We start from the raw sequence: 18,685 nt of genomic DNA on the forward strand, positions 1-18,685 counted from the left end.
TTGGAGCCAATATTGATAGATTGTTAATAACTGCCATTGACTGTTCAGCCTCCTGAATGTTTTAAATAAAGTGTTCATATTCAGAAAAAACAACTCAATCTGTACTGAAGAACAGAATTTGCTAATGTTCATGGGTAAAAGAGAAGTGGCTGTTAAATGAAAAATGAACTCACAAAAAATATCCCTAATCAATCAACTAGTATTTCATAAAACGCCAATTCATCAAAGGCCATGTACTTCCACCGTAAAGCCACAGAGTGAATTGTATTTATGATGGATAATTAGACCTCTGCCACACCGACATGGTCCCGTTACGTCTGCTGGTCTTCTATCATTCTTAATGTTGGTTGGCAGTCTAAAAAGAATCTGAGGCACCTGATGAGTTGAAACATGGTAATGTCGCAGTACACTATCCCCATCGGTTCTCCTGCATGGCTGGCAGGCTAGTGGGGGGACGTACCGAGTCATAATGCCAATGTGAATTAAAGGGTTTGTATTTTTTTCTTAAATAATACCAGCACTACTGTTTTTGAGATAAGGCAGCACTCTCTTTATTTTTCTTTATTGTTTCTGGACTACTTACTGAATATTTCATATCATCACCTCCCTCTAATGTTAATCCTGTCCAAAAGGGACTTCAGTGGGATTCTGGCATACTAATCACCATGACATTCAAAAGCTGCTGTCCACTTAGCTGTGGTTATCTTGACAAACAAACAACTCTAACTATCAAGCATCGCTGAGGGCGAAAACCATCATCTGAAGAAACCTATTTTTAATTACATTTAATTAAGTTTTGTCACTAGCTTGTGCTGTGGACTACAGGTAGTGCTAGAGGGATTAGTTCTTCTGCTAAAGGGATCACAACACATGACACAAACTGTATTCTAACGTCTCATTTAACTTTGGTGATGTCTCCACAAAACAGTATTTTGACGGCTGAAAAAACAGAAGAAAAAAGTGAGTGATACTGAATTATCATTATTTCTCAGCTCCTAGTGCTGACCAAAGAGCAACCAACCAAACTGTTATAATCCTTAGAACAGAATTAACAGAACTGGTTCTTAATCATGCATGTAACCGAGCAACTACAGAAAAATCTGCAATTGTCATTATTAGGGTTGGGTACCGAACTTCGGTTCTTTTATGGCACCGACCGAAATGCTTCTGTAGTACCGAGTATCAAAATATGCCTCGTCTTTCGGTGCCAAGTTTCGGTTCCCAGAGGTTAATCACGGGATCAAGATCTGATAATGCTGCCGATGATTGGCTGTAACGCAGGAAGTGTTTGACTGCAAGACGAGCTGACCGACCATCCTCCTCTCAGCACTTAAGTCCGCCTGTGCAGGGCTCTATACTGCGAGTATTTCACTTGCATTTGCCCCTTAAAAAAATGTACGTGCGAACCGGGAAAATGATTTCGGCGTACAGTGTGCGAGCAAAGGTCACAAGGTACCATCACAACCACAAGTTACCAGCCCTTTTCACACAGATGCCGCATTATCGCCACAGCGGCGGTTCGCCAATTCTCCGCCGCTGGTTGTTCACACAGGGCCGAGCAGCTCCGGCGTAAAAGACGAACCAGAGTATAATTCACACAGAAAGCCGGCGCCTCGGTCGGGAGGGTTGACAAACAGTAGGTGAGTTTAAGTTTTTTGACGGGGACAGACGCTGTTTTTCGGCCAGAAATGTGACGAAGAGTCGGTCAGACAGACAGGAGGACAGAGGATTTTCCTCATATAAGTTGCCAAAGACACGAACAGTTACTACCTTACAGTTGTATGGTCATATGACGTTGCTTTGTGGGACATTTCTTTATATTTTGTTGAGTGATGGACCTGTTCAGTTATCAGACAGTGAACACCAAAATCATTGCTTTGCAAATACTGCAGGGGCCAGAAGCTGAAAAAAAATGTTTTGTGTTGCCTGCAATGAAAAAAACAAATCAAACACTGTAAATCTGTTGAAAAACAGCTGCAAAATAAAACTCAAGATTTGTACTGTAATGTGTTGTGTAATATTCTTTGTGTTAGAATTAATATTATAAAATTGGTATCGAAAAAAGCATCGTTCAGGAACCTGTATCGCAGTGAAGGAATCATTATTGGTACCGATATCGAAATTTTTTGATTGATAAACAGCCCTAGTCATTATGGTATCTTGGGCTAAACACGTGAAATTAGTGCATCCATGCTCAGTTCCACAATGTAGCTCAAATCTGTATTTTAAGGAAGACTTCATTGTAGGATGCATTTGCTTTTCAACGACAGTCGCGCCATTTTGAAATGCATTTACTCCAGTTTAAGATGCAACTACAGCTTAAGAACAACCAAGTCCTCTCATCTGTATTTGTTCCCGACAGATTTCGGGTTGGCCTTTGACCTCTGACTGAACTGACTCATCGACTGAAATGGCAGCAGTCAGCTTTCTTTCAATCATGTCTTCAAAAGTTATGTCAACAAAATAACTCATACATCAACTTTGTTCAGATCTCAGAAAAAAATAAAAGACTATAGTCATTTTATGTGAGTTAAGGGAAATTGCTATATTGGATTGGTACACTCAGCTCTAGTTGCATGACCTTAATCTGAGAAAACAAACCAGCAGAGAGGAGACACAGTAGTGAAACCAAGAGGGGCTGTCCAGTCCAGACATGACATGTCAGCTACTAACCCAACTGTACAGGTGCATCTCAAAAAATTTGAATATCATGGAAAAATTATTTTTATCCGTAATTTAATTCAGAAAGGGAAACTTTCATATATTCATTACACATAAAGTGGAATATTTCAAGCCTTTTTTGTTTTAATTTTGATGATTACGGCTTAAAGCTCATGAAAATCAAAAATCCAGTACCTCAAACTATTAGAATATTACATAAGACCAATCAGAAAAGGATTTATAATACAGAAATGTCGACCTTCTGAACAGTACGTTCATTTATGCACTCAATACTTGGTCGAGGCTCCTTGGAGGCAGTCAGCCTGTGGCACTGCTGAGGTGTGATGACAGCCCAGGTTGCTTTGATAGTGGCCCTCAGCTCGTCTGTATTGTTGGTCTGGTATGTCTCATCTTCCTCTTGACAATACTCCATAGGTTCTCTATGGGGTTCAGGTCGGGCAAACACAGTAATACCATGGTCAGCAAACCAGTTTCTAGTCCTGCTGGAAAAGGAAACCAGCATTTCCATACACAGTATGCTATGCTGATTTCCTTTTCCAGCAGGACTTGGCACATGCCCACAGCGCCTAAACTACTAGTAACTGGTATTACTGTGCTCATCTAATCATCACAATTGAAACAAAAAAGGCTTGAAAATGTTTACTTTATGTGTTATGTTATCTGGAACATATGAAAGTTTCACTTTTTGACCTTCATAGCAAAAATGAACTCTTCCATGACATTCTAATTTGTACCTGTATACTGATACCACATACAAATAAACAGGCAGCATATACCAGTCCTGCCCATTTGTGTCATTTTACTTCTGCTGACTGTGTTGTTTAACAAGTACAATTCAAAGCTACAGGTCAGTTATAAGGACTGCCTATGTTTATAATACTGCCAATAATGAGCTGCAATGTGTGCCCTGGCCTTCAAATATCTGATTTTGTCTCGTCTTTTGAGTTAAAGACAGATGACCCCTCTTCTGATTTAAACTCCATTTCATTCTCAATTTTTTGGTGTCCTTGACAAGTACACTTGGGAACCAGTTGAAAAAGAAGCCAGTGTAAGATGTGTTCTAATAAAACCATCCTGGTAAAAATACTACCTTTGTCAAACTTCAAATGCCCAATTTTGTCAGTCAGAAATATGATGGGTCTACAGAGTATGTATTGTACACTGCTTCAGTGCCACCTCCTGGAACATCCTGCCTGTTCAGATCAACAGCAGAGGACATGATGATGGTTTTAGGCTTTCCTCCGATCTGATCGGCTATATCGGATCAGCCGATATTTTGCATTTTATGCAATTTGTGAGATCGGCTGTAATGTCTTAATTCGCCGATCCGATCAATGACGTCATTGTCGTGCTGAAACTCCTCGCAGATGCTTCCGTTGCATAGACTGCAGACAGCCTGTGTCCCACCCCTCCCACCCACTCCGAAGAAGCTCCACACCACTGACACGCCTGCCCGAACCTGACAGCTAGTTTTGAGCCCTGTCACGATGTGACGGACAATAACGTTTTTTGAATCTTGAACCATTAGCTGTCGGATTCAAACAAACACGCCGGCGGTGCGGGACCCCCCCAAAGCGAACGAGATGAGACACAACCCAGGCCGCCGGCAATCCGTGCAACACGAGTACCTCATGGGGGAGCATCTGCAAAATGCCCCAACACGACAAATTAAATCAGGCACCTGGATTTAAGAAACAGAGCATGGAAAAAGAAAAACAAACACCGAAATGGATGCTAAAGCAAACTACTGTAGACAGTACCCGTCCGTATAGCCTTGACAGTGAGGAGGCAAGGGGTGGCACAAGGAAACTTATGGAGTTTATCGTGCTGGCCGACCTGCCATTTAATATTGTGGAGAAACCCGCATTTCAACGTTTGCTGGCATACTTTGATCCACGCAGTAAGTTGTTGCGCCCATTATTTCTGTCTCAAGTTATTTTGGTTTGACCTGACTGAACTTTGAACTTATGTCTGGCCAGTCCTTGAATGCCCTCTAGAGGTCATTGATGTTTTACCCTTGCATCTCTGTCAGTTTGGAGCATGGCAAAGATTGTTAAACATTGGCAAAAATGCTTGAGAATACTTTTGTTGATACTCAGTAAACAGTACATAAGTATATACAGTAAATTAACAAGTTATTTAAATACACATATTGCTCCCTCACGTGATCGGATCGGTGATCGTTTTATTTAAACTCACTAATCGGTGATCGGCCCCAAAAATCCTGATCGTGTAAAGCCTAGATGGTTTTGATGATTTTTTTGATAAATCATAATTTCACCTAAATACAGCTGCCATTATCACTTAACTTTTCAGAAAACCTTACAAGCACGTGAGGGTTAGTATTTGTTACTCTACCCACATATCGGAGAATCAAATATGTCTAGAGAAATTTCTTTAGCTGCTAATGGCCACATTATAGAAGCTCAGGGTGTAAAAGTGATAGTTGTGGGGTTGTATGAGGTACTTGTCTCTAGTCAGTGTATTACCTGCAGCAGATGACCATCAGCTCTCCCCCTGAGTGGCGAAGCAGTGCGTAGCACCGACAGGGAAGCAGAGCATTGTACAGACAGCTGAAAGTCTGACAAACAACTGATACGTTGTGTGGCAGGATTATGGACGTTGTATGGTTGAGGGAATGTAGTGCCAAAGGAAAGGGCTGTCTGACGGCAATGTAAAGCGTCAAAAATGTTCAAAATATAGTGTACACTTAAACATATATATATATATATATATATATATATATATATATATATATATATATATATTTTTTTTTTTTTTTTCGGTGTGCCTTCTTTAAGGTGGCTAAAATGCGTCTTGCTGTCAGTGCCATTTAGCAGTACAATGCTCAACACAGTGGGAGAGCTGAAGGTCATCTACTGCAGGTAATACACTGACTAGGAACCAGTACCACATACAACCCCACATCAAAAGACCACAACTATCACTTTAAGGTGAACTGATACATATTGGAAAACAACAGTCAGAAATATAGCTACATCTATACACAACCATAGATCCAATTCAAGTGTGTGTGTGTGTGTGTGTGTGTGTGTGTGTGTGTGTGTGTGTGTGTGTGTGTGTGTGTTGGTGGGACAGACTTGTCTGATTTATCTGTACTGAGGGTGAGTCAGGAGACCACTGTCACCACTGTGTGTGTGTGTGTTTTTACCAGGAAAGATTTCTAGATCAGGCTCTTTGTTGCAGAAGTCTGTGGTACAGCACATGGGGTAAATGCCGTTTCCATGTTTGCTAGACGGGGCACAGATGAAGGGTCGGTCTCGTGGGATCAGTTCATTTTCGTGTACACACTGGCGCTGCTCTGTGGTCAGCCGGCTGCCTGACTGGCGGATAGCGACGAAACAGACGCCATCCGTCGTGCAGCTGGAGTTGGCACTGCAGCGGTCACAGTAACACTGGAGAGCTGGAGGAAGAGGAGAAGAAAGGGATGAAGAGTTATAATTTTGTTTGTCAAAGTAGGCTCACATAAGTTTGAAGCAGTTAATCCTGCACGTTTGTTCCATTTTACAGACAAGAAAGTAAAAGCTCAACAGATGACTCTCACTCTATGTTTTCAGTCTGATATCAATCTGAAATTTAGTTTTTGTCCTCTTTTATGGGTTTACCATTTCACATCTGATGGGGGAATGTATTTGTTGTGGTTTAACATGTCATCCTCAGTCTATTCACTGTACTGCTGGGTGTGTGTAAGTTGCACACAAGTTACATTTTTTAATCCATTTAAATCCACTGTCTGAGAAAATGAAGCCGTTTTCATCATTTCAAAAATAACCAACTTAGTATGCCCTTTTAATTTCTGTTTCCTGTGTTGAGAACTAAAAGTCTTCCTCACAGCCGTCACTGTACTAAGCTCTGTTTTGCACTGAATTCCAGCAGGTTTCTTCACCCCACTGTACACTGCTTCCTTCCCGGTGTGTGTTTGTGTATGTCTGAGTTCATGTAGGTACTTGGGAAGGAACTCTCCCTTAAGGAATGCGAGACGTTGCGTCACTCCAGTAATACTTTACACGCACACACACACAACTCATCTTTCTCCAAATGTTTGCTTCGTTACTGGCAGGAGAGACTGAGACAGACAGACAGACACACCCACCACACAGACACACAAACACACACAGCTGCAGCACAGCTGGTAAACACACGGCTGACAGAAAAAGGCCTAGAACTGATTATTTCATGTGAAATAAAAGTCGGCACTTCAGCCTACCATCCCAAACATTGTCCCACTAAAGTCAGATCTTAATATTAATGATTAGCGTTGTTTTACTTGCTGGTAACAAATCCTGCAATTTAAGTTAGCCTGAGTTATAAAATGTACATTCACAGGGTTTTTAAAATGGCAAGATTTAGTAAAGTGCTTCACTATGTGCTATCAGCATAATACTATATAATTGTCTTCGTAAGAAAACAACAGAAACCAGTGAACAGGGACTCATGCTTAAAGTAGAGGCTTATGCTTGCATACCTCATAGTTACAGTTTCATTCATGCATTTTAACCCTAAAGAAGTTAAGATAGGGCTGCAAACATTAATCCACAAGTGGTCAACTATTAAATTAATCAACCAACTATTTTCATATTAAGTTTCACCATTCCCTGACATATTATAGAACAACTGGTCGATTAATTAAAAAAAATAATCAACAAATAATCGTTAGCTGCAGCCCTCATGAAAATGTGATGTGCCAAGCAAAACAACAAACACTGTGGCTATTGTGAGGCCGTGAACACGTGCAACTAACAGAATCTCAAATGTCCATCAGTACATATTATAGATTCATTTAATGAAATGAAAAAAGAGGGCTGTCGAAGGAATGATGCCCCTGCCCAAAGAGATATTCACATGTCTTTTGAGGCCAGCTGTCATTCCAACTCAAAAATAATGTCATATTCATACTCTTATATCCGACATATCATTTTAATTCCAAACCCAAACCAATTACCTCACATGGAGAACGTTTCAAAATTCTTGAATTTCGACATTAATACTTAATTTCTGTTTAAGATCAGCTGCTGAACGGCTTTATTTATGGTTATCATATGATGTGGACTTTTAGGAACGCCATACATTTCTAATTAGCTTTATTTCAAAACTATACAATATTGATAAGTTGGCTGAAAGAGAAAATTACAGTTCATAATTGAATCTGATAAATGTATTGAAATGTGCATCAGGCCTTAGGCTGGCCTATTCCACAATCCTTTATCTTCTGCATTGCTAATTAAAGCTAAGCACTAACTGCAGCATCCCACAGTCCAAGTGACACTGCTAACAGCCAGCTGGAACAAGAGCCCAGACGGATGATGTTTTGATGTTTATTCGGGGTTTTGGTTGATTTAGAATAATTCAGGGGATTTAAATGTAGTATTTTTTTCCTAATTCAATTAATGTCAATCTAAAAGAACTCTGACACATTCAGAGAATTTGAAGCATGTGTTGGTATCATGACTGTTCTCCTCGGTTTCCAAAAAAGATGCTGGAGCCACAGGTCAGGCCATCTTTAATCACCTTTCACCAGTGGGAATTAGCAGGCCAGACACTTGCAGGGCCAGGAATGTGCTTAATGTGAGGAAGTCTGCTTAGCAATCCCTTAGGCTTGAAACCATTAGTAATGGTGTTATGGAAGGCTATGAATAAACCAGGTCACTCTCTCTGTGTCTGTCTCCACAGTGTCCTTGCCCCTAACACAGGGCAGACAGAGCTCACAGGCTAGTATCATTATGCAGCTCAGAAACACATCATGCATGGTTGGCCAGGTTAAAGCAACACACACCTTCTAAGACAAGACCTCTGAATAATTAACAAGGGCAGGCACACAGTCTGCTCTGAGTGTCTGACATGAACACACACAGGCAGATGGTATTAACAGTATGAAAGGTACACTGGTACAAATCTGCCCTATGGCTCAACATCTTTACTATGGTAATGTAAGGTCTTCCACACAAGAAATTATTCAGTAAATTTCCAGTTAAAGTGTCTTTTACATTACTAGGATGAAATACAGGAGCAGTCTGAGAATGTTTTTACATTATCCAGGTTTTAATGTAACAGCAGGTCGTTCAGCTCATGGAATTCATGGAACTGTCTGGAGGTGAATTCCGGACAAAGTCAGGGAGGTGCATACAAATACAACAGCAACACAACAACAGCAAGCGTGTGTGTGTGTAGGACAGACACGAATGAGGGAAAACAGATCAGTAGACAACAGACAGCTAAATAAAAGCCAGCTGACAGTGGTCTCCTGACTCACCCCCAGTACAGATAAGTCAGACAAGTCTGTCCCGCCAACACAAACACACAAACACACACACACACACACACACACAATCAGATGTCTAGACTACAAAACAACTGAAATGTTCCACATGTTGTATGTATTTAAAAAGTACCTAGGAACAGGAAGTGCTGGTTTGGTGCCAGTGCAACAGCAGTGACAGACATGCTGACGCTTCCTCACATATCTGATGAAGAAACACACGCAGCCTCTATAGACTGGAGTACTTTTGGAGGCCACATTCGAGAAGATTATAGTGGTGTTTTAAATACGTACTGCCTGTATTCAGACTGAGTTTAAAACTAAAAAACAAAAAAACACAAGTGTCAGACTGGATTTTTCAAGTCTAGAAAGATACAATGGTGACCTCTGTCTCAATGGTGGCCAGGTAAACGCTGCAAGGTAATCTATCCAGTAAACTTCTCCAAAAGCACCTTTTTTTACGCCACCTTTGTTTGTTCACACTGAACCAAGCAGCCCAGCAGAAAGCCGCTCCAGTCATTTTATACAGCATGCCGGCGTAGTGGAACCAAAAGAGGTGTGATGGGTTCTTGGATATATAAGTTTGTTGCTTGTGAATGACATGTGGGCTCTGTGTGCACAGTGAACCACCAATCACTCTTGATCAATTTATCAAACAAAGCCAATCATACTAGAATGGTTCATTCTTTCCAAATAGAGCGATTCAACTTAGTGAAACGAAAGTCATCCTTTTTTCATATCACAATTTATATTAGAGTTGTTCCGATTCCGATGCCAGTATCGGAAATGTCTCCGATACTGCCGAAAATGCCGGCATCGGTATCTGCGAGTACTGGAGTCCAGGCACCGATCCGATACCACGTAATTTATTAGCCTAGCTCCGTTAGCTCCGAGATTCTACCGGATACTGTCCGCTGCGTTACGGCTCCGGTACGGTTTGGCTCCGTCGTCCTCTTCCGGCAACCCCCACCAGCTGTGTTTTGAGTCCGCCACAGCACAGCTCCATCGATCAGCTGGAGTTACGAAACAGAGGAATTCCCGCGATGATTACATAATCACACACGACCGCAGTTATATGTATGTGTTATAAACACAACAACACAAGGTGTTCCCGACTGAAGGATTAGAAGAAGGGCGCGTATTTGTCTCTTATTTGAGGTTTTTGTGCTTGTATCAACACGGAGTGTTTTATTTTGAAAATTAACCGGATGTCATGTTATTATTTCGTGTCTGACTTCCTGTCTGCTCTGTGCTGAATTCGGCTTTATACTATTCTTTTTAAAAATAAATGGCGTTCATTTGCTGTATTCATTCATGTTTTACAAAGGGTTTAACCTGAGCCAGGCCTTACCACAATGATAATCATATCACAGTCATGCAGGCGTAGTATGATATATATAATTTTCTATAACACACTGGTATCGGTATCGGTACTCGTATCGGCCGATAACCACAGCATAAGTATCGGATTCGGTATCGGGAGGGAAAAAATGGTATCGGAACATCTCTAATTTATATTGCTGAAAACCAAGATATCTTAATGTCACCTTCTTCCTATACATCATGCAGCCCTAGTTTCCACCATATTTCATGGCAATTTATCCAAAAGTTGTTTAGACGTTTCACTTCTACCTATAAATGTCAACCGCATGGTGGCATTAGAGGAAAAGTCAAAAGGCGTCCGTCTTTTCCTCTTCAGCAGTATTGGAGAAGCCCTGTGTGGATCTCTGTAAAGCACACACAATAAAAGGCTTCAAACACACAGGTTCTGACATGCAGGCTGTGGGGATGACTGGTAAAGACTGGACCTCAGAAGGGCTCAAACAGCAGGTCATGAGTCACCATTTAAAGAAAAAGTGAACCTAGATGTAGACAGCGGCTGTTATTCATTTAGTTAACAACACAGATGAGTTGGCAACAGTCATAGAGGCAACAAGCAGACATGAACACACACGACTTCTGTTATTAACTAGTGCAACAATGTCTGAACTGATGATCCCTCCTTCCTCTTTATTTCTCTTTCAGCATAAGATTGGCAGAATTCTCGTCTGACTGGATCTGAGCAGCAGGGTTTGAGGACATTTTTATTAAAAAGTCACCTGCAGAGATTTTAAATTTCAATTCCCAGTCACAGTCCAACTGAATGCTTTTATTAAACAACTGAACAAAGAATCCAAATAATCACGTGCACTTAAACCCTGTTCACCCAGGGTGCAGCCGCCTACATTTTATGAAGACTGCACTCTCCCTCTCAGTGGCACACCGAGAATTTCCCTGTGTGACCAGCAATTAGCACACAACACATCTGCAGATAACCTGTACAACACCACAGAGAACATTCAAGACAAAACAAATGGCCTTTTTACTGGTGAGCCATGCTCAAAATATAACACACCACTTACACACACAGTGTGTTAATACATTTTTCAGTTGATTATGTTTAGTTTTAGCTTAGACCTGCAGCAGCATGTTGTCTCTACCGTTTCCTGGATATGAGGACAGTTTCATATGACCATGTGAGATGTCATTCTCTGATTGGATTTTTGTCTGTGGTGCTCACAGCATTGTAAAATGGCAGAGACATAAACGAAAACAAAGCAAATAATCAGTAGTTTTCATGGAGACTATTTTTGAGGAAGAAATGAGTTTGTATGGAGAATATAGAGATATAGTTTTAGATGCTGGGCAAAAACCAGGGCTTACACTTTATATAACAAATTCAAAATATTGGGTGGAAAAATCAACCCTTTTTCATCAATTAATTGACTGGCACGAAAAAACTTTGATGATTAGTTATTTCAGGAACTTCTCAAGCAAAAGTGTCAAACATGATCTTGTCTTCTGCTTGTCTTTGTCTGATTCAGATACATGTAAATCAAGTTTTGGACTGACGGAAAATTGGAATGGGCATTTTCAACATTTTTTTGACATGGTAGGTTAGGGCTGAATGTCGGTGATATATCGTTATCATGAGCCTATATATGGTCTTAGATTTTGAATATTGTTGGAAACCTGTTTTAAAGGCTTCATCACAGTAAAGTAATTTCTGAACTTACCACACTGTCCCACTTGTTGTAATACTTTTTGTCTTTGTCTTGTCTTATAGATTTTACCAATTTATTAGTTAGTTGTCATTTGTTGTTGATATAACAGATATGACCACTCGTTATATCTGGATGGAGGCAGAAATATTTCTGAACCTAGACAAATAAAAACAAAACTATTAGCATGGACTGACACCCCAACAGGGAGGAGAGAACAATTTGTTAAATCCTGGTAAACTGACAGTTTCAGTCTAAACAGAAACAGAACAACAAGCAGCACTCTGCGGCTCTCTATAAGCATACGTTACTACTCGCCAACATTATACATGTAATAGTATATTTACACGTCTTGATTTTAATTTGTATGAACTGCAAATCATGTGGGAGAAAAACCTGTGTAACCTGGCGGAACATCAGTATTGAGGACAGTGTGCATCTAATTAAGTCCTATAAACCTAAAAGATTTGACACCTGTTGAAGAAAGGTGGCTGTGTAATAAGGACACACACACAGAGACACACACACACACACACACACACACACAGAGACACACACACACACACACACACACACACACACACACAGACACACAGACACACACACACACACACACACACACACATACACACTGATACGACAGACACAAGGCCAGGCTTTTGCAATGTGGTCAGACAGAATGTGGTTGACTAATCTGAGGCGCTGCTTAGAATGACGCCAGGCAGACAGCCAGACTCAACAACACAACATGGACCAATAGCGTGCTCTGTTGCTACCAAGGCTGCTCTGGCCTATTTTAATATGTGTGTTGCACTGAGAGGTGGAGGTGTTTGGAAAGAGTGGAGGTGTAGTTACACAGCATGCATCTGAGAGAAGTTTCAGACTCTCAACAGGTCAGGAGAGGTGTGAAGGCAGAGCGCTTGTCATTATGTGTGTGTGTGTGTGTGTGTGTGTGTGTGTGTGTGTGTGAGTGAGTGAGTGAGTGTGTGTGCAGGGTTTTTTCTGCATTATAAATTTTGAGGCGGCCGCCTCGCTGAAATTGTCCGCCGCCGCGCTGGAATCTTGATTGAAAATCAATGTAGTTCTATGGAAGCTCAGTGGCGCTGTTTTCAAATCGGTTCAACTCGACCGCAGCAGAAGGGCGCGTTTGATTTCAGCTCCAGGCGGCAAAATGACGTTGACGCGCTGCTTGTGTTCCCGTGCGGCTCATTGGGGCTCCGCTCCGGTCAAACCTTGTGCTGAGCGCGAACGCACCTCACTGGCGCAGAGCGACCCGGTGGTTTCATTTGCTGCTTGGCGACAGGAGGACTCCGCGGCACGTTTGAAACAGGTGAGGTGAATTATTTCGCATAAAAAACACAAAGTTTCATACAAAAAACCCATGTTTCACCCATATTTTATGCTTCACAGACCTAATAATGTCGCGGAAAATCAGCGACTTTTTTAATAAGAAATGAGCAAGAGAGGATGAGGAGGACAGGTAGAAACAGTGCAGACGGACAACAGCTCAGGATATAATAAATAAATCAATAAAATCTTTTATGAATTATATTTTTTCTGACGAGGTGTAACTTTCTAATCAGGTCTCAAGCTGAAGAAACCGAGGCGAGTGGAGGGTAGGACTCGGCATCAAGAAGAGGAACAGGGTTAGCTAGTGCAGTGCACTCGATTTACTTTATCACACATCATGACACTGAAGCCAATTGAGCATAACATTAATTTACCCCCGATTCATGCCAAAAAAGATTTTATCTAAATTAGGGCCGGGACTCGATTAAAAAAATTAATCTAATTAATTAGAGGCTTTGTAATTAATTAATCGAAATTAATCGCATTTTTGATCACATATTTGACCTGAGAACAGTGAGAAGCAATTTTTTTCATATAGGTTTTAGTATACCATTGAATAATGACTGAATAAAAAAAAAAGAAAGAAAAAAAAAAGTTCCTTTGTAACATTAACATTTTTGGGGAAGCTGAATTTTAGGTCTTCAATGAATGTTAGCCATAATTATTACTATTAAAATAAACTGAATAAATAAAGACATGGGATGTTTCATTCGGTGTGTAATGGACATATATATATTAGTTTCACTTTTTGAATTGAATTAGTGACATAGGCCTTAATAAACTCTCCCATGACATTCTAATGCACCTGTACATCAGAAACAATAGGAGTGATAGGTACAGTAGGATATGCAATAATTAACTACTGCATACATCTTGACAGCTCTACTTTACACTGTTGATTTGTATAATCCCAACAGACATGTCCAGTGATTTTCAGCTTTCTGTGTTTACATTTGTCTGTTTTGATGATACAGGTCAGCGGTCCTGAAATGTGCGTTTCTCTTCTATAAAACACATTCTATATCGCGGAGGCAACGTCTTTCCACTTAGGGCTTCCTTCACCTTTGAAACGGGGCAGAGCTCTGTGGGAGACACCTGCCTGACACAGCAACGTAGGGAACTGTGCACGTCCGCGGCGCACAGCTCCACAGACATGCACGGGGGGAAAAAACGGCGTCGCCGTCGCACCGAATGCACACGGCTACGCGCCGCTTTGGGTCGTGAGCGCGCATGTTGCGCGTCTACATTGGAAGCTAATAGGTAGGCTATTATCAGTATAATCAGAGGCAACCATGAATGAGTTTGCCTCAGTTTCACGTGATTGTCACTGTCAGCCTGTTAACTTTACTAACCCGAGCTGAGACGCACCCCAAGTGTCGGCGGCTTTTTAACTCGTTAAATAATTGTGCTCCAGTGTAATCGGTACGCCTGAAACTCATCCAGTGAGAAACGTTCCGCGGTGCAAATGTAAGTGTGATTAAAATGCGATAATTTTTTTAACGCGTTAATTTTTGTGTAATTAATTAATCTTAATTAACGCGTTAAAGTCCCGGCCCTAATCTAAATGTATGATGTCTTTTTTCCTACGATTTGTGCAGTGAAATGTCTGTCAGTAAACCCCGAAGTCCGTTAGCATCTTTAGCATATTTAAAAGTAGCGCAATGTAGAGCTGTCAGAAATTAAAAGCAGCCTCCTCTCTCGACATATTTGCAGCAACACTGTTGCTTCAGGCTGCGATCAAGCTTTTTTGTATAGCTCATACTCTCTCTCCATCAAAACAACCTGCTGCTCTTGGCTGAAATCAGCCCGTTGTCGCTCCATTTAGTGAGGAAGTAGAATAATATGACGCCAAACGCCTTAATTGATGTGAATGCGCACAGAGCATGAAGCTGAGAGCCGGACTTAACAAACCAAGTTGATAACCAGCTTCGTAGTACCGTGTTAACTCGGACCGGGACTTAGTTGAGCTGCAGCATGAACACAAAGCCTGGATCTGTTGAGTCTCCTTCGTAGTACAAGAGCTCAGGAGTCGGGTTTTTTTTCCCTCGGAGTGTGTAAGCGAGTGAGTGAGTGAGTGAGTGAGTGAGTGAGTGAGTGAGAGAGAGAGAAAAGAGCATAGAATTAGACCTGTTGCCCTTTCATCAGCTTGTGTTCTGGTCACACATTTCACTTGACTGGTTGATACAATCTGTTCATCTATTGTTTATGTCATATCCACTGCATTCAGCTGTGTTACATTCTGGCTGCAAGAAAACATCCACTGCTGTCACTCCAGCCAGTGTGCCAGTGCCAGCAGTATGAGTCATGTGTCTTTTCTCATTACCATGAGTTAAACTTTTCTTGCCTATCCACCAAAGATACAGCCACAAAGTATCTGCCACCACATCAATGATAAATGAGCAGCATGTGTAGCAGTATGCTTGTACAGCACAAAAAATGGCTGCAGAACAACACTGAAAAAACAGCATCTTGAGGCTGTAAACACTTGAATTAGTAATATTCTGGAGAATGAACAAAACAACTCAAACCTGGTTGTTGAACAAGCAAATGCTCTGCTTCTAAAATGCCAGCAGACACTTGAGCCCCAATTTATAGCAGTGCAATACTAAGTGGTTGATCAGCCGTGGATCTGTTGTGGCAGGAAAACTCAGTGGGCAGCATTAGGACAGTTTCGCTTCATCTCAATCATGACCAGAATACTGAAATCTTTAATGAAGTTTTCATCTGACAGAAGCACGTCACACCAGCTTTTTGGTCTGGATGTGTGTCATAGGGCCAAGACACACCAAAGTGACATCAGAGAACTAGCGACAATGAAGGCAGACTATTGCGTTGCCTTACCTCGCCTGTGTCTCAGCCAAAAAGCTACTCTGAACACAAGCTCATACTTTCTGTGCCTGCATGAGAGGAAATAACTCTCCATGTAACTCTGTATTCATCAAAAAGGGAAACCAGAACACTCAGGACTGTGGATATTCAAACTACTGTTAATAAAAAGCAGTATTTTCTTTTAAACCACTCTCACTAATATAGCCACTTATAATCGAAAATATGCCTGATAAAAAGTTGTAAATGTCACAGAGAAGAGGCAGAGGTGAAAAAGAGATGTCATGTAAATGGGTGAAATCATGGATATAACAGCTGGAGGCTCAAGGGGCTTCTGCTTTCTTTTTCAGTCTCTCCTCTCATACACCGATTCGCCAAAAACTCGCTGACAAGGCCAAGTAGTGCCAATGGTGCAGGACATACTAGGTCCACAGGCGCTCACTGGCGGCCTTGATTGGCCGACGGGGTGTGTTAGGGCCCACAGAGGTCCTGAGTGCAGGTGCAGCCCAGGACCTGAGCGCTGTACACTTGGGCATGAGAGGCTGACAATGTGGAAAGAAAGAAAAAACAAGAAGGACTTGCTCATCTTTTGGCACCGACAGCACTTGTCTGCGCATCACCCGTCACAGCTGTCTATCCCAGAAGTAGGTGAGTTCAAGTTTGGGTTTCACTGTTGGGATTTCTTGCATCATCACCTTAAGGACACAACTTCATTTCTAATCAGTCTTAGTACCTCCTCCAGTTCTGTTAACAAGTCTTTAAGGGACTTGTATATTATGGGGCTATAAGGATTAAAATGGTTTAAATGATCTTTTTTCCACTAACAATTATGCATCATCATCCTCACCATAACTCACTACCTCCACCTTTTGGCATTTGACCTGGTATTTGCAATAAGCACTGCATTTGGCAGCTTCTGAAAACATGCCCAATTCTTTTTTTTTTAATCAAGTATTCTAGAGCCCTAAAGCTTACAACAAGCCAGAGTAAGCCTTGTTGCCAGCTACACGCTCCCCTCCATACTTAAAGTTCACTAGGCTGTGAAATAGACTAGTGCAAAAAAGTGGGAGTGGGAAGAGTGAGAAAGTAGGCCAGTTGTTCATTCTTCAAGTGTAAGCCAGAGAATTTCAAATAATTTAGAGAAACTCTCTCCCTTCACGTGGTTCAGTCCTGAATCCTGAAGCTAAAAGCTACATTACTTCAGGCTAAAACTGGATCAGTGGACATAGTTTTACCAGTGAACATGAACTCTAAGCGCCTTGCAGTCAACAGGTACACTAGGTCTGAAAAACAAAGTTTTTAGGGGCTCATGCTGGTATTTTTGCTAGCAGATATTTTGTGCCGACATTCCGCGTATTGACAGTTCATTACTTTCTTTCGGTGTGAGAAATGATTATCATTCACACTGAGGGGTTGGATGTCAGTGATATGCTTCAGACAATGGTTCAGAGCTGGGTCTGTGTAGAAAACATGGACACATGGAAATTATTGATGTGTTTAATTGTAAGCAGTATTTCCATGTTGCAGATAGTTCAGATGGTGATCAGTCAGTCTACTTCAAACACTGTATAGTGGATTAATTATATAGTTGATTGACCAACGATTGACGGTCAATCATTTTGATAAACAACTAGTGTTGAAGTCAAAAAATTAACTGTTCCGGAGGGTGAATTAAAGAGTCTCACAGACTGAGGAAAGAAGCTGCCCTGTAGACTTTGCTCTGTAGGCAGCAGCAGGTGAGCAGGCTGATGGAACTGGGCAAACACTATGCTGATGAGGGCCATGAGACATCTACCAACTGGCCCTTGAGCCAAGTATATTGTTTTCCAAGCCCAAGATTAATTAATCCTATTAATTGTAATCTTACTCATTAACATAACAAATAGCACAATAATGTTTTCAATGATCTCAATAAAATAAACTTCAGCGCCATCCAGAGGTTCAGTCTATGCTGGACCTGTATAGCTAACCATTGCTGCCTTCTGTCATGCCAATCACACTGATCCATGGAACACCATTTTATATCCACATTACGCATTGTGCATTGTTGGATGTGTAGTAGCCAAGCAACAGAGAACAATAAATTACAAAGCCGCCCGTCAGCAGTTAGGGGCTGAACCACATTTATCCCTCCATCCACCCCTCCTCTCTCTTCCTCGCCTAGTGCTCCCTCCTTATTAACATCCCCCTCCCGTCACATCCTCCCTCCATCCTTCCTTTTCCCTTTATACCTCCTCTCCTCCCCTCTTCTGACCCCCTTCCTCCGTCCCTCTCACTCTTACAATAGAAGGAAAATCGCTGAGGCGAGTGTCAAGAACAAATAAAATAAAAGGAACCTACAAGCTGCAGACAGACCAAGTCAATATTTCAGGATACAAGCATGAAATGAATTAAGTGTAATCTGCTTGGCTGTGGCTATGTTTGCACCAGAGCCTGGTGTGGGACTGAAACGTGTGCTGCTCACAGCGTCTCAGTAAAGACATTATTCTGGAGACTGTGTTAGCACCTC

The 18,685-nt window shown here is 41.4% G+C and overlaps 1 protein-coding gene across 1 annotated transcript in view; it reads right to left on the bottom strand.

Moving 5' to 3' along the window:
- Positions 1 to 18,685, bottom strand: part of tgfbr1b (transforming growth factor, beta receptor 1 b) — an 81,091-nt gene that overhangs the window by 40,015 nt on the left and 22,391 nt on the right. Inside the window, exon 2 of the mRNA XM_084341170.1 lies at positions 5,855 to 6,106. Coding sequence (XP_084197296.1) covers positions 5,855 to 6,106 — 252 coding nt within the window. The remainder of the gene's footprint in view (positions 1 to 5,854; positions 6,107 to 18,685) is intronic.

The sequence above is a fragment of the Pagrus pagrus genome (assembly GCF_965226575.1).
Source record: "Pagrus pagrus genome assembly, chromosome: 20".
Taxonomy (NCBI): domain Eukaryota; kingdom Metazoa; phylum Chordata; class Actinopteri; order Spariformes; family Sparidae; genus Pagrus; species Pagrus pagrus.